The sequence below is a fragment of the Sabethes cyaneus genome, chromosome 1, assembly GCF_943734655.1.
Source record: "Sabethes cyaneus chromosome 1, idSabCyanKW18_F2, whole genome shotgun sequence".
Lineage (NCBI taxonomy): Eukaryota > Metazoa > Arthropoda > Insecta > Diptera > Culicidae > Sabethes > Sabethes cyaneus.
Window position 1 is genome coordinate 143,951,114 of NC_071353.1, and position 26,004 is coordinate 143,977,117.

The 26,004-nt window shown below is 39.7% G+C and overlaps 1 protein-coding gene and 1 pseudogene across 1 annotated transcript; both read left to right on the forward strand.

Moving 5' to 3' along the window:
* The first annotated feature begins 70 nt into the window (after positions 1-70).
* On the forward strand, positions 71-3,558 carry LOC128746334 (jerky protein homolog-like; annotated as a pseudogene).
* Positions 3,559-8,930: 5,372 nt separating this feature from the next.
* LOC128743561 (vesicle-associated membrane protein 7) lies at positions 8,931-22,454 on the forward strand. The gene is made up of 4 exons (XM_053840166.1): positions 8,931-9,236; positions 9,942-10,187; positions 21,450-21,746; positions 21,824-22,454. The coding sequence occupies exons 2-4, from the start codon at positions 9,984-9,986 to the stop codon at positions 22,034-22,036; spliced, it is 714 nt and encodes a 237-aa protein (XP_053696141.1). The 5' UTR covers positions 8,931-9,236; positions 9,942-9,983; the 3' UTR covers positions 22,037-22,454.
* Positions 22,455-26,004: the final 3,550 nt, after the last annotated feature.

Below are 26,004 nucleotides of genomic sequence, written 5' to 3' on the forward strand. Positions count from 1 at the left end.
ACGGCATCTTTGACATTTCACTAATACATCGCACGTCTTGTTTCCGAGCGTTCACGGTAAAACTAAAGGAATGTGTTAGAGACGTGGACATCCCTACATCGTTACTGTCGGAGACGTCGACATTCGTAACATCGTTACGGCCAAGCTCTCTGGTCACAGTCACAGTGACAGCTGTCATCAGTTGATGCTCGACAGTGCTGACAACAGGACGTTCCTGTTCCGTTTTACCGCGAAAATGAGACTCGCACAATTGTACCTCGTTATTGTTCAATAAAGTTAAGTTTTAATTTGTTTAATGTACGGGTCGTGTTCATAGTCATCATTTCGGTCACCTCCGAACGCGAAACGTAACAGAATGTACGGAAAGAAAACGTGCGATGTATTAGAGAAATGTCAAAAATGCCGTTCAAATATGATGAACACGTCCGCCATTATGGCTCGTAAAAAGCTGAATACGACAGACTTCGCAACCAGCTGTTAGAATACAGGACAGTTCGGGGTCAGTGCTACGATCCTATTGACTCTGACAGTCTCTCCCAGCCGAGATTCGAACACACGACGACTGGCTTATTAGACCAGCGTCTTACCTCGAGGTCAACTGGGAGTTGACGAAAAGTTGATGGCTGCTAATTTCCCGTTAAGACGCAAGCAGCACTATCACGCACTAGTGTTTTCCTGACTTTACAAGAAATATGTATAAGCTTTATTGCAATATTTACATAGCTTATTATTTTTTAAGAAGAGTTGTGTTTGAACTTAGATTATTAAAGGAAGTAGATAGCCAATCTTTGATTAAACTCAGAATTGTTCTAAACCCCTTAGAAATACACTTTAAAAAATCATCGAATTCGGTAAAATATTACCGAAATCTAAACAGCTGAACGTTCGGTAAATTTTTTTTGTTAATGTTTTGATATTTCATTAGCAGGTGCAACCGGCGAAATTTTCTTGTTAGATTAAACGTTGAAAATCAGTAGCTGAAAAGCATAACATGCAAAAAATTAAATACGTTAGCTAAGGTAATAAGAGGTAATATTTATCTTTCACTTTCATCGAATGCAGCTTTAATGCAGGTTACCTGCTGGTGAAAATAAAGAGAATATAGTGACCAACTTGAAAAGAAAACATGTCACGCTTACTTTGGAGCAAAACCTTGAAATTATCAACTTACTAGATTCGGATAGTTTCTCTCTTGACAAAATTGCACGAAGATTCAACGTTTGCAAATCGACGATTCTCAATATTTCCCGCAAAGAGAATCAATTCGAACAGCCGAAAATCGATTCAGAGAGACTGGCGTAGCAGGTAGACGTACGGTAAAGGTAGCCAGATTTGTTAATATGGAGGACGCGCTATTTGTATGGATGTTGCAGGAGAGGAATAAAAAGCATACAGTTACACCCGATGCTGTGAAGATAAAGGCGGAGTTGATGTTCTTGATGTTCCAGAAAAAGCAGAAATATTCCGACAGAGTAACGTTTGCTGCTGCGAACGGTTGGTATGACAGATTTCGGAAACGTTATGGATTACGAATGCTGAATGTTACCGGTGAGAAAGCGTCTGGAGATGTTGAAGCGTTCACCTCCTTCAAGTGTAATCTCATGCAGATTTTATTGGCTAATGGATATGAAAAACATGAAATCTATAATGCTGATGAATCAGGACTTTTTTTCAAGTTGCTGCTATCGCGAACCTTAGCTTTACACGATGAAGACTTAGCCGAAGGACGGAAAGTTATTAAATCTCGCGTAACTTTTATGCCATGCTGTAATATGAATGGGTCGAATAAATTATCATTAATGCTTTTGGGGACCGCACAAAATCCAAAAGCACTTCCCAAAGACAAGTCATTATTGCCAGTGTACTACAAAAGTTCCAAGAAAGCATGGATGAACAGAGAACTGTTTAAAGAGTGGTTCTTTCAACAATTTGTTCCTTCAGTTAAAGAATTTGCTGAAAAAAAACAACTGTAAAGCGCGTGCTTTATTATTGCTCGATAATTGCTCTGCACACCACGATGGTGGTGATGCTCTAGAATATGGTGAAATTAAAGTCTTATACATGCCACCTAACATTACATCGCTCGGTCAACCTATGGATCAAGGGGTACTGAACTCTATCAAAAAAATCAGTGGGGTTGTGTACAAGACACGACCGCATATATAGGTGACGCAGGACTACGTAAGTCTCTTTATAATGATAGTAGCATGTATTCATGCTTGTAATCATTCGATTCATCATGTATAAATGCTATATGCAACATATATACATGACATGCGTTGTATGTAACATTTATCAAAGTAGTAACATTGCATACGTTCAATTCTAAAAAGATTGTGCATTTGAAAACGATTTAACAAAATCAAGACCACAAACTATTGGTTTCCTGCTACCTTACTGAAATTAAAGATTGTTTTTATTACCCATGGTTCCCACGTTGAAGGGATTTTACCAATTCAATCATATTTTATCAACAGCACATCTTTTCACTGCACTTCTAATGAAACGGCAAGCATGCGTATTCACAGAGTCGTATTACAACCGAACACTACAGCTGTAGCACATTTTTCCAACACAGATATCAAATTCGCCTAGGTTTAATCGTCTCGCAGTAAAGAATTTACGATCTGTTGGGACAACGAACTTGTGTCATTTTTTCTGGCACACTTCCCTAACACAGACATCAAATTGGACTAGGTTTAATCGCGTTCGTAAGAAATCTGTTGGCACGAGGGGGCTTTGTCACTCTTTCTGGCGTACTTCCCAAGCAAGGACATCAAAATGGTCTAGGTTTAACCGCGGTGTTAAGAAATCTTGTTGAAATGAGGAAACTTGGTCACTTGTTTTGGATTACTTCCCAAGCACAGATATCAAATTGGTATAGGTTTAGATCATCACAAAAAATCTTCCAACCAATCACGAAGCGAGAATTCTGGTAAAACATAGGTTCATTATTTTCGATTTTTCAATAGTTCAACATCAAGAATCCATACTTTTCTTCATTTGGGTCAATTCTTAGAAGATTTTCCGATCGATTGGTGTAAGAATATTGAAAATCGATCGGAAAACCGCTGAGCTATTAGCGCTCAAAACCTTTCATTTTTCGTGACGCTCGCATTTTTCGATTTTTTGGAATGACACCCTATCTCAAAACTTGCCGTAAGACGTAGTCCTACGTCAAAAGCGATATAAAAAAACCTTATGTTACATTTACTTTTGAATGAGGAAGAATTAGCATTCGAAGAAAAGTTGAAAAAAATTTCATTATGCGATGTGATAAACTGGCTTCATCAATCCTGGGAGGAAATTTCGTGCAAAACTATTGAAGGTTCTTGGAAGAATCTGGTCGATGAATATTCTCATTTCACTTTGGATAGGGATGAAGACAACTCTCTAGATGTATAGATGTACTAGCTTTAGCGAGTTCCATTGCTGAAGCTTTGGAGGAACATCCGTCTTCGGAAGAAGTAAAGAAATGACTGAATGATAGTGTTTGCGACATGAACGGCAATAAACTCATCGGAGATTGCGATATCTACAGTGATCAAGAAATCGTAGATTACGTCCTCAATCGTCACACAGACAGTGTCGACATGTGTACTTCTTCAAGTGAAATTGACCAGGACAACTCAACTTCCGATGATGGTTCTTTTCAAATTCAAAGGCTCGACGCAGATCGTGATAAACACGATAAGGCCATTCCTTTGCCATTCCATTGTAGAGTATCTCATAAACTTTATGGAAGTAAAACGGGAAGTTTTGGAAGTAACCCGCTTAAATAACGTTAAAAGTAAACTTATTGAATATGAATGGAAACGGCGCCGAGAAGTTTAATTTTATCTTGCAAGCAATATGCTTTAGGTGATTTGACATTTGACTGATGAGTTTTATTTCATAATCGAATAAATCGTTCTATCCAGCTTTTTACGCGCTATAATGGTGGCCGCTATAAATTGTGTTCGTAATATGCGAACAATCTTTTTGACAACTCTGCATACATCAAATCTGGCACTTTTCTCTTGCAACCCTACCGTGCTCTTTCTTTCGTTTACGCCAAAGAAGAAGAGCAAAACTGTGCGAAATGTAAACAAAACTATTGCTCTCCTTCATTTGCGTAAACGAAAGAAAGAGCAACACTGCCGTACAGGAGAAGAGTGTCCAGTTTTGATGGATGCAGAGTTGTCAAAAAGATTGTTCGAATATTACGAACCCAATTTATAGCGTCCGCCATTATAGCGCGTAAAAAGCTGGATAGTTACTTTTTATTATATTCTCCTGATTTAAGTAGATATCAATATGCAATAATATTTTCGGCTGTTCTCAGATTCGAGTTTTTTCACAGGCACAAAATTTAAATAAAAGGTTTCATATAAATAGAATGGATTCTTGGAATGGACACCGAAATGGTTGCTTTGGTTTTTGACTAATGATCGACAAATTTCTTTGGCTAGTTACTGCTTATTTTGGTTATCAGAATGTAGACAAATGCTGTCAAGTTGATGATGACATTTGAAACTTTTTGAATTTGCACGTCGTGCAAACCAACGGGGTTCAAATTAAAAAGTGTTCAGATTAAAAACGGTCAAACGAACGGGGGTCCACGGTAAAGCTCATTAACTGGGTACATTGCAAAAATCTATGTGTGGGACACATAGAAACTATACGAAGTTTTCTCAGTGTACTATCGCTTCAAAGGGACTTACGTAGTCCTACGTCACCTATGCGGTCGTGTCTTGTGCACAACCCCTCAGATTTTTTCTCGAAAGTACTCCCAATACGAGTGACATGGTGCAAAAATATATTTTTTTCGTTGGCTCTAGAATTTACTACGATTTTTTTAACAATGCAAATTAAAAGAATGTTGAATTTCTTTTCACCAAATCACGAATGTTGAGTTTTAAAAAATTCGTTTCGGTTGCACAGTTTATCAAAATTTTCAGATTTTCTGGCAGCATCGCACAGCAGATTTTGGCATATTATGTGTATCAGCGGTTGAGTGAAAAGGACAAAACGAATTAAAAGCTAATGATTATTACCTTTTTTTCGTTTCGTGTGTTGCTTGCCACAAGAGTAAAGAGCGGCACAAATGGTTTCGAAGTGGTGAAAATAAAATATTCATTGGTACAAAAAGACATGTAATACATCCGAAAAGTGACGGATTGAAATATAAGTTTTTTTATTTTTCCATTTTTACAGTAGTTAGAGGCTTTATTAAAGAAGGTTTTATATGGGTATCACTTCTAAGAGTCAAAATCGATCATTTAATGAAAAAAATATTTGACGGAAAACCTCTATCATACGCATATGAATAGTATGTACAAATTTTAATGATAACTGTTAAAAACACATAAATGATAACTATTTGGCAAATAAAGTTTATTTACATGCTACATTCCAAAAATCTATGAGTACAGCTCGTTCGCTACTGCGCTGCTGGGGCTAAACAATCGACTGAAAAAAAAATGCTAGTTTGTTGTTGTAATCGCATTGTTTCGGAACTGGGAAAACAATATTTAATAAAACGAATTATCGGTTCGGTACGAATTGGGAAGTTGGAAATAATCAAGCAGATTAGTTGTTAAAATAATCAAACAGATTAGTTTTTCGGCCAGCGGCAGCAGATATAGAATTAGCATGTGCCTTGAAGATAGTGACAAACAAGTTACATGTTTGGATGCAGACGGAATTACTGGAGGCAACTGTTACTGGAAGCGGTCCGAATTTACGCTTGTGCATACGGTAGTGACTTTTGAGGTTTATGAAGTTCTGCCCCGGAGGCACCCAAAACCTAGCTTTCGAATAGGACTTTAAACTGTTTCAAGTTTAATCGAAAATGCTGTTCAGTGGCGGGATTTAATGAAATGGACGAAGATACAAATGCCGGTGAGGTCGTTTCATAACTTCACTCGTTTATCTATTTGATTTTCCTGCATTCATATATTTTATTATTTCTAAATTTTATTATTTTACTAAGTAATTAAAATGATGCCAGGTAGACGGAACTTTTCAATTTTCAGAGAGCGAAAAAAAGGCGCTATAACCTTGGCCTATTGCAGCCAGACTATGGTTAATGCCATAAGTTCATCCCCGAGGTCCGGAGTATCACTTAACCTTTATTAGCAAAGATACTCCCAACGACTACAATTTGTAATCTGTAAATTAATCAATATCTTCAAGGGAAGCGTTTGGTACGGGAGGTCCACGCTTTCTTCCTTCCCCTTGATTTCAATGAGTTGAATGGAATTAAGTATCATTTTTAATTCCTCTTAATTCTTTGGAATTCTCTCTGCGGTACATGCTGCGCAGTTGGCCTGGCCGTTGACAAGAAAAATGACCGATTTAAGCAATCGGCATTTTCCAGGATGCCTTCAAGTATTGGCTGCGTTAGTGTGAGATAAGATAATATAAGATAAGATAAGATGCCACATTCCAAAAATCTATGTGTGGGACACATAGGAACTATACGAAAAGTTTTCTCAGTGTAGATTTCGGTAAAATTTACCCACCCCATCGGCAGGCAACCATGTTTTCGCTGCCAACATCTCGTGTGTGCGAAAATGAGATAGCATGTCAGCAGTGCGTTGCACTCAACTGCCAGCAGTCTGATTTGGGCCCGCTGTCAAATTTTGAGCCCACACGCTTAAAAAATTTAACCCGCGAATGAATAAGATTAACTCAGAAATGAGTGACTTTCAACTCAAAAATGAGTAAAAACCGACTCACTATGACAAAAAGTGGAACAACCCAAAAATTTGAGTAATGGCAATTTCTAAATTCTGAGTAGTTTAGGTCGACCTCATAACTGAGTTAAATTTACTCGTAATTTGTGTAAGTACTACCCAGTTTTGGGTGAAATGGCACTCATTTTTGAGTAAATATTGCTCATTAATGAGCTTCTACGGTGGAACTCATAAAAGGAGTAAGAGCTACTCAAAATAGTGTGTAAAATATACGCATGTTTTGAGCTGTTCCACTTTTCGTGAAAGTGGGTCAAATTTTTTAAGCGTGCAGGACATCCTGTCGCTGACGTTCACTGCAGCTCGTTATAGAGATGTCGATGGGTTGAATTTACAGTATAATCAATATATATAGAATGCCAGTGTCGCTGGTGTTTCATGAATATTTTGGTGGCAAACATGTTGCTGGTTCGTGTCTTGGATACGGGAACTACATTGTCAAATTGCCCAATAGAAAATTTTCCTCCCGACGAAATACCCCAAAACGACCAAATCGGGTGATTTATCCTACGTGATTTACGGAAAAGCAGGATTTTTTATTGGTTTGCCTTTTTAGTTTGACAATCAGATTCCCGTTTCGAATCGATCACTCACACATATGCGCATACAGTGTAAATACGTAATTTTCAAATGTGTGATGTTTACCACGAGCACTGCAGCGACACTGGCCTTCTATATATATTGATTCAACTGAATTTACCGAACTTTTTAAGTGTGAAGGCCGGAAAAGGCCAAAAAAGAAAATGATCCCAAATTGAGCTCAGAATCGCTTCAAATCCCTTAGAAAGGCCGAAAAAATGCAAAAACGAAATGATCCCAAATTGGGCTCAGAATTGCTTTAAATCCCTTAGAAAGGCCAAGAAACAAAATAATTCCAAATTGAGCTCAGAATTGCTTTAAACCCCTACAAAGACCGGAAAAGGCCAGAAAAGAAACAAGAAAATAGAAATTGCTTGCATTCTGAACTGATTTTAACCACTCGAGGAGAAATAACGATCGAACTGTTAAAGTTTAACTAAATATAAATTTCAAAAATTCGCGAAAAGGTTCACTGCCTTAGCAAGTTTGGCATCTTTGGATTTTAGTTCATAATCTATTGCACTACTAGAATAATTGTGGGTAGGGCAACGTTGCCAGCGATACTTGCACATGCATTAATTTACACTATGGGCTATAAAATTAGCTTTGTTTTGCTCCATGGAGCATTCCATTATAACCACTCCATCGACATCTCTATATCGAGCTGCAGTGAATATCAGCGACAGCATGTCCTGGGCTCAAAATTTGACAGCGGGCAATCAAGTTGCTGGCAGTCGAGTGAAACGAAGTGATGACATGCTATTTCATTTTCGCTCACGCTGAGATGTTGGCTGCAAAAGCATGGTTGCCTGCTGTAGGTAATATATGTTAATAATTTAAAAAGGTATTAACACTGCTGTATTTTAGAAAAAAAAGTAAAAAAAAAGATTAACAATTCAATACTAATTTAATAAATAACCAAATTTGATAATATCGATTTAGCGTACATATACCTCCATTTGAATTCAAGATAGAAAGAGATGGACTATTTGACTGTATATGATAAAAATGTGTGAGAGTCAAGTAGCTGGCAGGCAGCCATGTTTTCGATGCCAACATGTTAGCGTTAGCGTAAACGAGAAATCATATATTCGCCACTCTTCACACAAGTTAGCTCTTCAGCTGTCAGTGGAGCCCACGACTCCTGAGCCCGCCTGATGTTAGCTCTCGTCAACGCAAAGCAAATGAGATAAAGGTGCCAGTTAGCTGGTGAGAGTAAAGCAAAAGAAAAGAGAGAACAGGATCTAAGCTGTCAAGAACACTGAAAATGACGGAGTTGGTAGTGCTTGTAAAAAAATGGATAAATCCGACACCTGCCGATGGGGTGATTATAACAGTTCAGTAGTTTTAAACCTGTTTTTGAATAATTTAATGAAGTTTAAAAATGAATAGATGCAGAATGCGAATTATTGATTTAGAATATATAGTTAGTTATTTTCAAGAAAGTTTTTATAATGTATGTAAATCTGGCACCGCTGGTTTAGCTGAAGCCATATATTGTGTAGTACTAGTTCGCGAAGTAAAGCCATATTAGAAGTAAAAGAGCAATGTCATCGTAAACCAAACCAAACACAACAAAAATCAAAAATTGCCTGTCAGTTTGGCCTCCTCCAGCTCCTTTGTAATATTATTTATCGTGTTTTATGCGTTTTACGTTGTGCGCATCAAAATAAAAATTCTGTGGCCGTAGACTGATTGCAAAACTACATTCCGTTCCGTTTTCAACAAAAATAACGAAACGGGCAGTGTGTGTTAACGTAACCGTAGAAAAGTGTGGTGTTCTTTGTGTTTTCGATCCTGTAAACACTCGTGATCCAGTTTGCAAAGTTTGCCAATCAATGATATCGTTCGTGAAGGACTGTTGTTTGCGTTAATATTAGTGTTCGAGGCAGTTTTTAAGCTTATTTTCTTGTTATCTGGGTAAGTCCGATTCATAGCGTTAGGGACCATAAGCGTAAAATTATGGGTGCATTCATAGTGACGAATGATTCATCCTTGAGTTGATGCGTTTAAGCGAGAAATGCGGGCAACGACTCTGCGCTAGAAAAGAAAACATACTTTACTGAGTTTACAGTTTGTATTTATATTATCTAATAAAAGCTAGCAAAATTAAGCATCGTGTAGCTAAACATGTTCTTTACTGATAACAAAACTGGAAATATGATATGTTCCAGCGGCTTTAGCTGAATGATGAGGAAAGTTCTGGCTAGGGTTGGCAGCGCCAGTGTAACGTCCTTCAGTGAATAAATGTTGCTTTCTGGATTCCCTAGACGCATACCACCCATATCTCCGTTTCGCTTGAGTCATATTCTCTGCTCGGGTAGTCCACAGCCACACGACACTTGTATGGCTTAGGCTAGGTACGGGTGACTTTCTCGAAACCGTCTGCCCCACCACAAACATGTGTCTAGTGTAGAGAGATTAGAGCTCTGGCTAGTAGCCGATGAATGTTATTAGATGATTAGGTAGTGTAGTCAAATTATTAATTTTATTTCCGGTAGTCAGAGAGGTTGTATTCATTAAGCCGCAGTTGATAAGCATCAAAACTTCCGCTTCAATAACTCGCATCAACCGCAGTTGAAATTATGACATGTTGTGATCTTTCATTTGTTTCTTTTGTTTTAGCTACCCAACCCGCCGGAGCCGGTAGAAGTAATTCCGAACAGAATGCCGATTCTGTACAGTGTGATTACCCGCGGGCAGACGGTTCTGGCCAAGTACGCGGAGTGTGTCGGTAACTTTGCCGAAGTGACGGAGCAGATTATACCGAAAATCAAACTGGACGACCACAAGCTGACCTACTCGCACGGCAACTACCTGATCCACTACATCTGCGAGAATCGGATTATCTACATGTGCATTACGGACGATGTGAGTACCAGTCCATGAGCGTTACACGAAAAAATTAGATTTCTACCTGCCGAGAAAGGCCAGCAGCTGCAAAAGTCTCAATTTCTTTTGTTCTGTATATGACTAATCGCAGGGATTTTTGTTTGCATTTGCCTCTGCTGCGATGGACTACATCGATTGAAATTGGCTGTTGCTAATATTTGGTTGAACATTTTTAACTGAAAGATGGTGGGATAATCATCTTCAGCGCATTTGTCTTTAATTGATAAACAAATTATTATTTTTTGGACAAATTTTATAATGGAACACAGAGTACTTTTAGCTGCAGTTTACCAACAGAACTCCTTGTATATGCAAAAAATTGCAGATAACCGAATGGATTCTACTTTAACATGACCGCAAATATCGCAGTCGTGCAAATTGTGTAAAAATTTCATTTAGCTAGGAAAATATTCCCTTTTGACTTTTCGTTTAATACAATCATTAACAGTTGCTTTGCTATAAAATGCTATTGTTGGTAGTGGCAGGTGGAAGGAGCACTTTTAGACGCTGTTTAATAAAGAGTTAAGCCGTCCAACCAACTTAGGATGAGTTTAAGAAGGCAATCTGTTAGGTTGCTGGGAAGAATGGCACTCCGACTGAACTAAAAGCAAGAAGCGAGCGGCTGTACGAACCGAAACAATCCACCGGCTCATTGTCAGGATCTGGCACGAAGAACAAATGCAGTTCCGGGAGAACAACTTGCAGACTCATCTTCTGTTTGTGGACTTGAAGGCGACGTACGATTCCGTCAAACAAAACGAATTGTGGCAGATAATGTTAGAGCATGGTTTTCCTACGAAACTAATTGCGCTGATTCGTACGACGCTGGATGGGTCAAAATTATGCGTCAAAATAGCGACTGAGACCTTGGACGCTTTCTTGACGTTGGATGGACTGAAGCAAAAGCATAGTACACTCTAACTTGCTGTTCACCATTGCCTTGCAAGGTGTGATACGAAGAGCAAACGTGGAAAGTAACGGGACCGTCATCATGAAATGTCACATGATTCTTGGTTTTGCGGATGACGTCGAAATCATCGGAATCAACCTCTATTTCGTAGAAAACTTGGGATGGCACTGATATTGATTTGAGCCAGGATCGCTGGGCAATCTAATTCGCCGACTAAAACCTTCCTAATGAAGAGGACCCTTTCAATTTTCCGTCTTCTTTCCAAAGTGTCCTTATGCAACAAACGACAGCGGTCTCGGTAAGGAGGTAGATTGTATGTGTTTCTCCATGGAAGATATTTAAGCGCGTATCGAACGAATTTGCGCTGGATGGCTTCCAATCTGGACGACCAAATACCTGCATAAGGGCTCCACACTACAGCTAAGTATTCAATTACGGATCGCACAAGGGAGTAGTAAAGAGCGCGCAGGCAATATGGAACCAGAAATTCCTTTGTGACTCGAAAGATAAATCCCAAATTTTTATTGGTCTTCGCTATTATGTACGAGTAATGCTCACGGAACGAGAGCTTCTCATCCAGGTTCTCATCCATTGCGGCCGAAAGAGATGACCGAGCATTTACGCACACTGATGAGGAGCTCGTTCGTTTTGCCCCAGTCGACGAGGTTGTTGCGAGGCCTTTGAAGCTCGCGACAATCTTCAATAGACTTTACACTGATTACTTTACATCGATCTTCAAATCATCCGCATACAGAAGTCTGCATCCTCGAGGTAGCACAGCGCATACATCATTGAGGAATAGTGAAAACAGCAAAGGCCCAAGATTGCTACTTTGCGGGACACCAGATCGGTTAGAAAATTGATTCGAACGTGCGCTGCCCAGTCCAGGATGTGGCCAAAAAGTTGAATTTGTCCAAGTTTTTCGTTCAGAGAGCCAAGCACCGGGAGGGACTGCATACGTACAAAGTACAGAAGGCTCAAAATCGTGACGAGCGGTAAAATACGGTGGGAAAGTCACGACTCCGAAAACTGTACACCGAGATGCTGACGAAGCCGCATTGTCCCATCATGGATGATGAGACTTACGCCAAGGCGGACTTCCGGCAGCTTCCAGGGTTACTGTATTTCACCACCCAGCACAAGTTTGACATAAGGATGCAGAAACTTTCAAAGTTTGCCAAGAAATACGTGATTTCGCAAGCGATCTGCTCATGTGGCAAACAGAGAGCGCCGTTCGTGACTACTGGGACTGCAAAACGGGCAGATCTACCTTAAGGAGTGTCTATACAAACGTCTGTTTCCTCTGTGGAAGCAACACGAGGACCCTACGATCTTCTGGCCGGATCTAGCTTCGTGCCACTATTCAAAGGATGTCCTGGAGTGGTACGAAGCCAACAGGGTTACTTTCGTATCCAAGGACATGACCCCCCCCCCATCGCCCATCGAAAAATACAAGGCTATTACAAAGCAGGCACTACGGAAACATCCCAAGGAGGTCAAATCTGAGGAATACATGAAGAAAAAATGGTTGTCTGTACAGAAGAAGCTGCAGCCAAAACTTTTTGAGTGGAGTTAAGCGTAAGGCGCGTGTAGACGGTTATGGTATTGAAGTTGATTGAGATAAATATGCCATAAGTTTTCTAATGAGTTATATTTTATTGTCTGAAAGTTTGAAAAGGATCGGTCAATTAGGTAATTTTCTACAGCGCTGCCTCGGTGGTGCAATTTGATGTGAAACACCCTTTAGTGCCGATCTGGCTCTGCACCCTATCCCCATGACGGATAGCGGTCCAACCCTCGAGCGACCTCACTGCTTGCATAGATAACTATGGGATCATGAAGGCGACTACATACTACGAGCGGCGATGGCGGTCTAGAATTGGAACCAAACAGCATGAATAAGTATTTTATTCATATTCTTACCGAGAGTTCGATGAGGGGGCTACAGGAGGCAAAGCTGATCGAGGCAAAGGCCAGGGAAGTAGGGACGCCCCTCGGAATCGGGGGCGTAACCCAAAAAGGGAAGCTAGTTAAACCGGAGGCGCTGTCCAAGAAGTCGACTTTACCAAAGTCTAACACTTCGTTTCGACTTGGCTCCGCCAAAAAGGTGGCCGACAGCGGTAGTAAAAACCAACCGAGGTTGCAAATCCTCTTGATGCGGGAGTAGTGCTACATCCAGTTGGTAGCAAGTTGGAGGAGGCAAAAAGGTTAGTGGACGATTTGTACTGGTTCATCAACTCACAGTCGAATGTCCATCTTGACATTAAAAAGCTAGCGATGAGCCTCCGCTCTACCGTCATAGCTGCCGAGGTGGAGAGGCAGAAGCTGTTGAAACGGTGCGAGAGTGCCCAAGCACTTACCACTGCTGCCAATGATAGTAAAGACTCGCAGAACTCAAGCGAAGGAAATGCTCTTCGAGCTTAAAAAGGACAAGACGATCCAAAGCTCAAAGTACAAGGGGCTAGTGAAGAAGACCCTGTCGCAGCGCACTCCTCGAGTGTAAAAATCTTGCCGAGATCAATACGGCAGTTAACCTGCAGAGCGTTCTGAGGGATCAGCTCAGTGTTGCGGTGACGCCCTCGGATAACAGCTAGCGAAAGGCATACAGTGATATTGCAACGATTAGTGTACAGGGGGCAACCGCCTTCAAAATACTGGACAATAGCAACCTAACGGTCGGTTGGTCCATGAGTGCGATCCTTAAGCCGTTAGTCATTGAAGGCTACCTTGATACCGTCGAGTGATAGGCATACTGCATCTAGGGGGCAAAATTTACTAGAAGCTTTATCGAAGCTGAACGTAAATTTAGCAAACAAGGGTTCCGTCAGTACCTTCTGCTGAAGCTTGTAAATGTGATACACTTGAATACCTAGACAAGTTGTAGACATATCTTACCGAGGAATTTAAAGCCACTCTTAGTTTAGCTAGAGGTGCCGCAGAAGCTTTCGAATACGCAAAATCCCCATATAAAAAATGTGGAAGTATCAAACTTTTGAAAAGCTTGATTTTGGTATCGACTGAGAAATGACGTGTGACTAGATTCAAACGTTTCAGTGTACCATAAATTTTTCCACACTGGGCTGATCCCAGTTTAAACTTGAAGTAAAATTCATACCTAGATTGTTGACAGTGCTAGAAAAATTCACACGTTCACTATTCATGAATAACGATGGTGTCTCCATCAAAGTTCTAGATCGGCTGATGATCATTACTTGAGTTTTGGAGGTGTTAATCGGCAAAAGGTTTCTTTGCGACCAAAGAAAAACATTGTTCAAATCATGATTTATTTTTCTTGAGATGTTTTGAGTGCTTTCATTATTTTGGGCACTGTAATAAATCTGGACATTATCTACAAAGAGATGTATTGAAGAAAATTGCAGAACTGTGGGTAAATCATTGATAAACATTGAGAACAACAGGGGACCCAGCACGGATCCTTGAGGGACTTCAGAATCTATAGGTAGATATGAAGATATTTTACCATTATAGAACACGGCTTGGCTGCGGCCATGTAAATAAGAGCGGATTAGATTGACTGCTTGGCTGGAAAACTGGAATAAAGACGACAGTTTGTAAACCAGCTTGGAGTGAGAGACGCGATCAAAGGCTTTAGAGAAATCAATTAATAATAAAATAGTTGCTCCACGTTTGTCGATTGATTGTGCGATATCATCGTGGACTTTCATAAGTGCTGTTTCGGTGCTGTGAGAGCTTCTGAATCCGGATTGAAATTTGCTTAGGAAATTTATTTCAGTTACAAAGTATGACATTTGGTTTTGCATGATCTTTTCAAAAGCTTTAGAGAGTCTGCTTAGCAAACTTATTGGTCTTAAATTGGTGAGATGATTGGGGTTTGCCTTCTTTTTGATGGAAATCACTTTATTTTGTAACTTATTAAGGGGGCATAGTACTTTTTACACGATATTTTTTGCCTTATTTCAAATATTTTTTCCTCGATAACGCGAAATGCGAATTGATTTAGGTTTTTTGCATTCTAAATATTACATTTTCTACATTTACAATTTTGTTTTCATATGTGAACCCCTTCCCCTCTCCCCTATGGCTTCTTGAACAAGATCATTCGAATAAAACATGATTTGCGGTACCATGGATTGGCGCTCGGGGGCTTATATGAAATAAAAAATTCTAAAACGAGATGAAAGTAGGTATACCTATAGGTATTAAATTATCTTGTCTTTGACCCATCCTTTTTTTAAAATTCGAACGCACAACAAAATGGCGGGCATTCAAACGAAAAAGTCAGTCTTTTTAGTCGAAAAATTGACTTTAAACGCTTCTAAAAACAAACTGCCATAACAAAAAAAGGATGGGTCAAAGACGATAATTTTATAGACTTTCTAACAAAAAAAGAAGCAAGTGAATTGCTTTAGCCGTTCTTGAGATATTTATGGTACCGACTTTGAAAACCTGGTTTCGAGAAAAACGACGTTGAAGTTTTTATTCGCTGTGCAATCGCTCCAGACATACGCGGTACAAATAGCTGTAACTTTGTCATTTTTACCTTTGTTATACTATAACAAAGGTTTAAAAATTGGTCGAAAAACACGAAATTGATCCGAGGCCCGGAGGGCCAAGTCACATATACCAATCGATAGGGTTCGACGATTTGAGCAATGTCTGTGTGTGTGTGTGTGTGTGTATGTATGTAATGATTTTTTCTATCGCCTGTTTTTCAGAGATGGCTGAACCGAATCGTTCGCTATTACTTTTGTTTGAAAGATATTATTGTCTAGTAGATCACTATTGAGTTGCTTCGTGACACGACGTTTCGTTTAAAAGTTATAAACAAAAATGTGAAAAATACGTGACACGGGTTTCTCTAGAACTACATGACCGATTTCAACGATCTTAGTATCAAATGAAAGCCCTTATTAAAGCTAAATTATTCAGAAATTTTTAATTGAAAACAAACAAGTAGTTTAAAAGTTATGCTTAAAAAACCTGTTTTGACAAGGTAATAATTATCGCCTGTTTCTCAGAGATGGCCAAACCGATTTATGCGCTATTAGTCTCATTTGAAAGATAATATATGCTAATAGATCACTATTGAATGGTTTTTTGATTGGACGTTTAATTTGAAAGTTATGAGCAACCGTATACACCACACCAAAATTAACAATAATTTATAATGATTTTAACCAAGATAATTTACCTAATTTCAATTATTTTAATATCAAACGAGAGGTTTTGACACTACGAATATATATGCAAAATTTCATAAGAATTGGTTGTACCGGTCAAAAGATATTAACCCTCGAACACTCGCGCCAACTTTTGTAACACAGTTACTCGCGCGCACTATAACCCCAAACCAAAGAAAACGTGCGCACTAGAGGTTTGACTGGGAAAACTTGGTTTTAGGTTTATCAAACCTTTAGAATAGTTTCTTGAAATTAAAAGCTCTATCGTCTGGTGGAATCTAAATTTTGACTAATCCCCCTAAAAGTGAAATAAAAAAAATTATTTTTCTTCAGTGTCAATATAACACATTAATGTGTTCTGCAAAGTTATAGAGCATATTATTACAAGAAATTTTGCTAGAGACAGTAACCTTCCATCTCTACAGCTAAGATAGAAAAATCTTATTTATTGTATATGAATTTGTAAACTCAGTTTTTATATTTTTGCTCTTTTTGTAATTGTTGTATGACTTTTTCTTGTATTACAAAATTGTACAAATGATAAAAATACACAACTTTGCTGAATATAGTATACCTCTATGTTTGCTTGTTTAGGAACTGTAGAACTTTGATTATAAAAAATACCTTAATTTTGACTACGAATTACTCGACTACCAGCAGATACATTTTAAACATTTTACATTGGCTAGTTTTGCTGCATACAGACACCATTTTTCCATATGAAGAAACGAGAGAAAATTCCACTTGGGGCAATTGCGGTACACCTCGCATGCTGATTGTTTCGTTTCTGTGATGGCGGTTTATGCTGATCTATTTTTCAAACAATTTAAATTATTGATGCATTGAATAATTATGACATTTTGCTCAGAATAAGTTTATTGAAGAATATTCGTTAGTTAAACAACGATTTGTAACTTTATAACAATATGGCGTTGAAAAACCTACACGTGTTGTACAAAATACAACAGCGTGAGTAACCGAAGGTTAATAAAAATTGATTAAAATTATTCAAGAAAACTCTATTGATGTGAATCAAATAGAATGACATTACAGGAAATTATGCATAGTTCAAAAACCTATAAACTAGACCTTTACTAGGCAATGTATATGTTAAAGAATAAGATTTCCTCTTACAACTTACTTTTATTTGCACTTACTCAAATTAATAACAACTTACTTATCCTTACTCAGCAATTACATGAAAAAAGGATCTATCAAAATTTAAAAGTGTTCCTATTTTGTTCAAAATTTGTAAACTTATTCAATTTTCAAAAATTTTATGTAAACCAACGCATTACGCAACGTTAACCAATAGATGAATTATGTTCCGAAAACGTGTCGATTTCTATCTCAAATACCAAGTAAGACCGTATAACAAAGGTTCCTTTCACCACTAGGTGGATTAAATCGGGTTTTTTGGAATTCATCCAAACGGTTTCAAACACATATGCTCAAAATGATAATCTTTCGATATAATTAATAAAAAAATTAAAAAGTAGCGACAAACAGTCTTCAGGGAAAATGTGTAAGAATCAGTGATTGAAATTTTCATTCACTTGTAGGATAAACGTTTTTCGCTCACCCATTATTCTCATATGACTTGTTGGCTGGTTGCTTGGTAAATTCAATAGTAACCTGTGTATTTTCGTCTCTGAAAAACGGCTGATACTGCTTTATCCTCTCACAACAAAGAGAGGATAAACTCGTGTTACGAAAAATTAAAAATAAACAAATCATGATCGCGTGTTTCTAGGGATAAAGAAAAATATGGATAGCCTGCGCTCACGAGCGACAATACATATGTATAAAACATTTTCGATTCTCTTTTGCAAGGTTATAAGTCGTAGTAGGCAAAATTCATTGAATATCGCGCATTTGAAACGATAAATTGAATGCCTGGTAAGAATACATGATGAAGATAAAAGCATTGACGAACTGACATGACACATAGAAGAAAATCCTTTAAAAATCATCGTCCAACACATTTTGCTTGCACACTAGCATCCTCTGTTATGCATGTTGCGGAGTAGCTTGCATTTGCAGAGTTTTATGCTGTAGGCTTTTTACATTTGTATGGTTTTATACTGAAAACTCGAAGCAACACTCCGCGCGCCGCGGTGTGGCCATGTTGCGAAACATGCTTTATTGAAAAATGAGTGGTTTTTGGTTGGGCGATGAAATTAACGCGAGTGTCTCGTCTGTTTGTCTGTGATAAAAGGATGATGATAACAACTGATATGAATTTATATAAGATACACAAGAGATTGGCATTAAATCAAGAACAAATTAGGTGACGTTAAATTGAATTGTGTGTGTTGCTATCCGAGAGACGTTAGATCGTTAGATTCCTTCACAACATCATTCATATACAACAGAAATAGGAACGGGTCCCAAATGACTGCTTTGGAGAACACCTGAGGTAACTGTGAAAAGTAACGAAGCGTATTCACCGATTTTGACAGACATAGTTCTGCCAACAAGGTAGGAATGTAGTAGCGTGCATACCCAATTTGTGGTATTTGGAGATGGATATCTCGTGATCCATACGGTCAAAAGCTGCAGAAAGGTTGGTATATATGGTATCCACTTGATAACCTTCTTGGATTGCACGGTGATTGATGAACGATGTAAAGGCGATTCAATTTTCTCAGAACGTTTAGTTGAAAGTCCAGAAGAGGTACCGAACGAGGCACTAAAGGTGGCGCTCCAAGCTTATTCTAATATGTTTAGAGAGATGCTTCGGAACTGCCTAGTAGCTTGAGAGTTTCCAGGCACAGGGAAAGTCTCAAGGTTGGGACTGTTACTTAAACCAAGGAAACCACTATCTACCAGTTTGATACCTTGGGAAATGACTTGAGCGGATAATCTTAAATAGGCTAACACCCGTTGTGGAAAGCGAAAGACACAGTTTGCATTCCATGAAGAAAAATCCACATACTATCAAGTCCATCATAGGGAGGTAAGAAGGCAGATAGTGTACCATCATAGCCACGGTTGATGTCAAAAACGCTTTCAACAGCGCCAGCTGGGGAGCGATCGCCCTAGCGTTGCGCAAAATAAGGATAACCATCTATGCCGAATACTTAAAAGCACCCCATCGGCAGACAACGATGTTTTCGCCGCCAACACCTCGTGTGTGCGAAAATGAGATAGCATGTCAGCATTGCGTTTCACTCAACTGCCAGCAGTCTGATTTGGGCCCGCTGTCAAATTTTGAGCCCCGGACATGCTGTCGCTGACGTTTACTGCAGTTCGATATAGAGATGTCGATGGGGTGCTTAAAAGCTACTTCGAGAACCGAACGCCCGTCGCGGCCGACGGAATAGAGAGAACTGCAAAGTGGGTACGAGTGTCCCACAGGGTTCGATCCTGGATCCTTTGCTCTGGAAAGCTATGTATGATGAAGTGCTGAGACTCAAGCTGTTTGCTGGGGTTACGATCACAAGTTGCGCCAATGATGTAGTTCTAATGGGGACGTAAAGTACCTAATCCCTTACTAGTCGTGGCCGTCCAGCGTCAATTAGGGCCCGTTATCTATTATGACCACGACATCACGACTCGTCGCAAACGTGTTTTTCACCCGCACCTGCAACCTGTTCTACTGAGTGATTGCCCGCTATTTAGACACGGCCGGCCTGACGATTCCGCATAAAAATGTCCCTTTTTGTCCATTACACAGTACTTCTTCACTGTTTGGCCGATTGCTCCGATCTCCCGGATCAAAATACGTCCCTTCCGGGCGCGGAATGATGAAGCCATCTTTCTGTTCAGCTTCTGCTGCTTTCAGGCCGGACTGCACCGTCGGGTGGCCAGAGGCAGGCCTCTGTTCGACGTTCTCTCCATTCTCCAGAAGGGAGAAGACGTTGTAAATGCCGGATCGGCCTACATCAAGTGAACATGAAATGCCTTGCGATGCCCAACTTCCTTGCTCCGGGGTGGAGTTGGCAGAATGAACATAGCTTCGAGCGTAGTTGCTTGATGACTGTTTTCGCCTTGGTTGTCACAAATCAACTTTTTTTTTTTTTTTAACTTATAACACGGTTAAATCTTTTTCAAGGAAAATTTGTTGGGTGTTAACGGGTATTCCATTATGCCAAGACCGGTGTATCACCGTGACTCACTGATCATCTGTCAGGGGTTGGTCGATTGACGAAAAGCTAGAAGCATAGAGCGCATCGACGGTGAGGTTTTGGGAGTTCTATTCCCCACAACCACACAGAAAGCCGGAATGACTGAAACCCGCTGGCGTGAATAGCTCGACAGTGCTGGGATAAATCGCCCCCATGAGGCTGATGTCATTGTGTACCAGCGTCTGGCAGAAAACTAAAGAGAATAACATTGTTCGTATGAACTAGGATACCATTCGAGTTGAACTCGGATACTAGATTAGTAGTAGGGAAATCTTCACTGGAGTCAGCACAATTCTTGGAATAACGGGCGAAATCTGGATCGTTCTTGAGATACTGCCATAGAAAATCGTTTTTCGTGAATATTCCACGATGTTGAAAGCCGATGGTGCATGGATTGGATGGTGGTTTTTGAGTCATAACTTAGGAATGAAACATAACACCCTATTATGTAGGTCGAGTCGAGTAAATTGATTCAACTCCGTCAATGTCAAATCGAACGAAATGGTCGTATTATACGAGTCAAGCAAATGTTTATTGTGGAGTGCATTGGCTCAATCGAGTTACTTGACAAAATTGCGTCGACTTTTATAATAAACAAAATAAATTAGTCAAGTATAGTGACACACGATATGACTTACATAATAGGGCCTTATCATGAAATTTTCACCACTCACTAGAAGACTAGCGATGGTGATCAAGAATTTCTTTTAAATTTGTTTTGTTTGTTTTCCATTATCGTTCAAAATTTTGCTAATATTATTTAACATTTTTGCTCTACGATACGCTAGGTTGAAGAATTAGGAATTTTCAAAACAGGCGATGTCCGAGAAAATCGACAAATTTCCATTGAAGTTCTCTCGGAAAATGGCTAAAAAAGATTTTCTTAAATATTATCTTCGATTAATAAGATCTTAAACTATGCCTGTGTACAGAGACCCTTCGACCCAAGCCGCACGATAATTTTAAATAATTCCCGATGCAAACAATAAATAATAGCTTTGTTGCTGATGGTTTCGGTATCGTTTTTTTTTTTCTGCAGGGCTTCGAACGATCACGGGCCTTTATGTTTCTGACGGAGATCAAGAAAAAGTTCATCCAAACTTACGGCCTGACGGTGGCGACCGCCATCGCGTACGCCATGAATACGGAATTTTCCCGCACCCTGGCCAGCGAGATGAAGCACTACAGCGAATCGCGCAACATTGACGCCATCAGCCAGGTGCATGGGCAAATCGACGAACTGAAGGACATCATGGTGAAGAACATCGAGAACATCACGAACCGGGGCGAACGGCTGGAACTGCTGGTGAATCAGACGGAGAATTTACGGAATAATGTGAGCTGTTTTTTTTTACGATGGATTGACTCTCACAGGACAATGATTTATAATATTTTTTGTATTTTTAATTTCAGTCGGTGCAATTTCGGCAAACTTCCCGCAACCTAGCACGGACAATGTTCTGGCGCAGCGTTCGAATGTATTGTTTAGTCGCGGCGATTTTGGTGTTTGTTATCTACATTGTGGTCAGCATGGCATGCGGCGGTTTGCTGTGGCAAAGCTGTGTCCACGGGGGTAGTCCCAAGGCCCCGGATACTCCGGCACCACCGTCACTGGATGGACTTTAGAAATGAGGGGAAAAGATTAAGCTAATCGATTTGGACTGGAGATGGCTTCGGATTGACTTTTCGGATTACATCAATCGATACTGGACGGATGTTGTGGGTAGCGGGATTTGTATTGTCTTCTTGATTCGATTTCTTGTTCCGAAAAAACAAAGTGTACATCCGGGGGAAAACCTACGTAAAATTTAATCAAATAAAAAAATCGTCAAGAGTTTACATTTTATAGATTGGACCGGAACTTTTAGAGCATTGTGGACTGTCTGAAATCAAAAAAGTATCTTACATAGTAGGTTCTAGGTGATAAAAAACTAGTTGCGTTTGGGTTTCGCCCGAAACGGACGCTGATATTTTTGCGAATTTGTTTGAACCTTCATTTATTCTTTATGAAATATGCATATACCTAATACACGGACACGTTATCTCATTAGAATGATGATGAATGTTGTTGATTTCACTGTTGATGACGGACTAACGAGCGTGTCCCAACCCGCAACCAGGCAGACTGGGAAGCAGTTTCCTGCTGAACAAGCTCAAGAAAGTTTTCCTCACGAGCAGACCAGACACAGAGAGTAAGAGAGATAGAGAGAGAGTGGGAAGGAGCAAAAGAAAAACAAGCTTCTCAAAGATCGCCTGTTCCCGTCAGTATCATGCTCGAAAATGACATAGAAAAAAGTTTCAAGTGGCCACTTGAGACGCGACAACACTAGCTTTTATTTTTGCTTCGAGTCCGTAAGGAAGTGCCAGAGATGTGTATGCACGGTGAAGAGGATTCAGTTTGGTACTAGCTAGCTGAACCGTCTTTTCCGTGGGAATTTTCACTGTTGGAATCTGACTAAGAAAATTTAATGTTCTTACCTTGCAGGTGTTGTTCTTGAGATGAAACTACCGTTATCAGATGTTATGAAACTTTGCGGCTTTATGAAAACCGAATCTGAATCTCATAAAGATAAGTAATAATCCAGAAGGTTCTTCTTTGATTCTTTGATATCTGTAAAATAAAATAAAGCTGTTTCAATTAACCGACCAGTTAAACCGTAAGAGCACTTATAGGTATTTGATTATGTTAATCGAACTAATTTTTCGGTTTGAAAATGGCGTGTGGAGCATCGCCTGGCGAAAATAGAACTGATGCATACACGATGGTGATTGGTAAGTAGGAATATCAACAAAAGAGACCACTAACGAACACCATGGTAAGCGGGGAATCACTGCTGGTAGAAGTATGTAGAGTTGCCGAAAGAAAATGCCATTTTCGAAAATCTGCCCAGCACAACTGTGATTGGAATTCAAGCAAATCTTAATACTTAGTAAAAAGGTTTTTTAGCGCACTTCAATTATGTCAGAAAAGAAATGCTAATTAAGAAGGGAATGGTTGAGGGTATCAACTGCACTTCAGAAGTGATAGTTACAGCATATTTATGTATTGATTGTTTGATGGTGGCGAAGCAGACAGGCGGAAGACTAGGATAGCCAATCCCACTGGAAACCAAGGTCATATATGGACAGGCAAGAAAGCACTCATGTGAATGTTCTGTGTCAGTACGAGAAGTAGAGGCCTTGAGAGACATGAGCGTCTGCCTCCATGGGGCATTGCCAGGAGCTGCTCTTGACGGCTAGTGAAGCCCTGCGTTTCAGCTTAGGAACGGGTCACGACAGCGTCTATTCCGAAGCGGGTTGCTGATTAAGAAAAGTGTTGTCTTGACACTAAAGCTAAGATGGCGGCCACGACACGAGACTCGGCAGCGTGGCGTTAGTAAGGACCAGCAAAACAAAGTTACTACAAATAATCAAGAAAATTCCACTCGGAACATTCGGCATAGACAATAGAATGGTTAAGGACATAGAATGAATGCTTGGTACGTAGAACTGTAAATAGCTGAATCAACTGCTTGAGCCGTGCCTATTTGAATCATTGTAGGTAAACAGACAATCACTTGCTTCAAAGATTAGGACTCTTTCAAAAAATCTGAAACAAAATTTGATAAAAAATGTGGTCTCCGCTATAGACAAGGTTTAAAGTATGGTCCAGGTCTGGAATCTGGATCAAAATCTGATAAAAAATCTTATTGCTGGTTTAAAATCTGATAAAAAATGTGGTCCAAAATCTGGTGTATATTTCCGTCCAGTTTCAGAAGCTGGACCCAAATTTGATACAAAATCTGGCTTTAAGTCTGATAAAATATGTGGTCCAGACACGGGGCAAGGTCCACAATCCTGGTCCAGATCTAGAATCTTGTCCAAAATATCCCAAATCTGGTCCAAATCTGATCTAGAATGTGATGCAGCTCCAAGATCTTGTTCAGGTCCAGAACCTGATCCAAAATTTGATCAAAAATTAGGCCCAAAATCTGATGCAGAATTCAGTCCATCTCTGTTCCACGCATAACAGTCGCAGTATCCACCTTATCTTGTCATTGAAGTTGTACGTCTATCAACCTTACCTTGCTGAAGTCATTGGTCATTGGATGACGGGAAGCTGTCAACTCACTCTGATAAATCTGGCAAATCTTCCAATATGGTAAATACCAGGATGCCACACCCACAACTGCAAGAACAACTTGTGTTCCCTTTTTACAGGAAAGGTGACAAGAGAGGTTCTTAATTACAGAGGCATCACCTCTTTTTGCTGTTGTTCAAAAGTTTATGAGACCATTATCATTGAGGCGCTTTTTTGCTCATATAAGAATTGTACCATCCGTACTCTACCCTATCCATGCACAACATCATGTAAATAAATATTATGCAACAAGCAAAACAAAACAGACAACTCCGATCGTATTGAGACACACGGCGGGCACCGAACGCAAGCACCAGCGCCATGCATACACTTCACAAGTGCACGCATTTTGCTGAGCTGGCTCTCCGACCTGTCGGTGGCCTATGTGACTCGGTGTAAGGACTCGAATTACAATTCCAGAACCCAATGTATCGAACAAAGAATCTTTCTGTCCCAGTAGTCTATCTCTTTTTAGCTTTAAGAATGCATTTAGAATAAGGAAAATATCGATATGCATTACCGATATTTTCCACCAAAATTTAACTATAAAAGCAAACCTTTCAAATAATAAAACAAGCCATTTCAACTTCAGACTTTGTGCATTCAATGCGACCCCAATCGGGCTATCGCCAACTGAAGAACTTAGTCCCTCAAGCAACCCCGAGATCCGTTGATCTACCACGGGCTATTGCTAAAGTCCAAAGGCTAAAGTAAACCTCAATAAACCGTCCGCGTCGATAAACGTAAAACAAGTAATGAACAGTGATGTTATAGAATAACATTTCAGCATACATACTATCCTAAGCGATCTATAGCGACATGTCTGATTGAATCAGCATCACTCTATGTTCGCACAATGGGTACTGGTGGACAGGATGATGCTGCCTACACTCGTTTCAAGGCGGCATTTGATCGAGTGGATCTCGGAGTTCTGTTAAGCAAACTAGAGAAACTCGGAGACTACATGTCCTTGATCGCCTGGTTCAGATCCTATTTGATAAACCGATCGCTTTCCGTAAAGATTGTAACTTCTCGTTCTAGATTGTTTACCGATGTTACCGGCATTCCCCAGGGGAGCAATCTTGGACCCTTTTTGTTTTCGCTATTCATCAACGAACTTTCTGCCATACTGCCACGTGGATGCCGCCTGTATTACGCCGACGACGTCAAAATAGCGACGAGCAAGGAACTAATTGATCACGATCCAGAGAAGTAAAAAAACACAAAAGCAGGACAGAGATCGTGAAGAAATAGAACAACTATTTCGAGCTAATTGTCGTGTTCTGACGGTTCAATACCTTCAGTAATACACATTTTCATACAATTAACAACATAACATCAATCAATTTTTTTAAACAATATTCAACTCGCGCTTATTACCGTCCGTCTTCCTCAAAACTATTCATACGACTGATCTCCTCATCAGGGATGGTTCGATCACTTTGACTCAATTTTGATTCATTTGACAGTACCG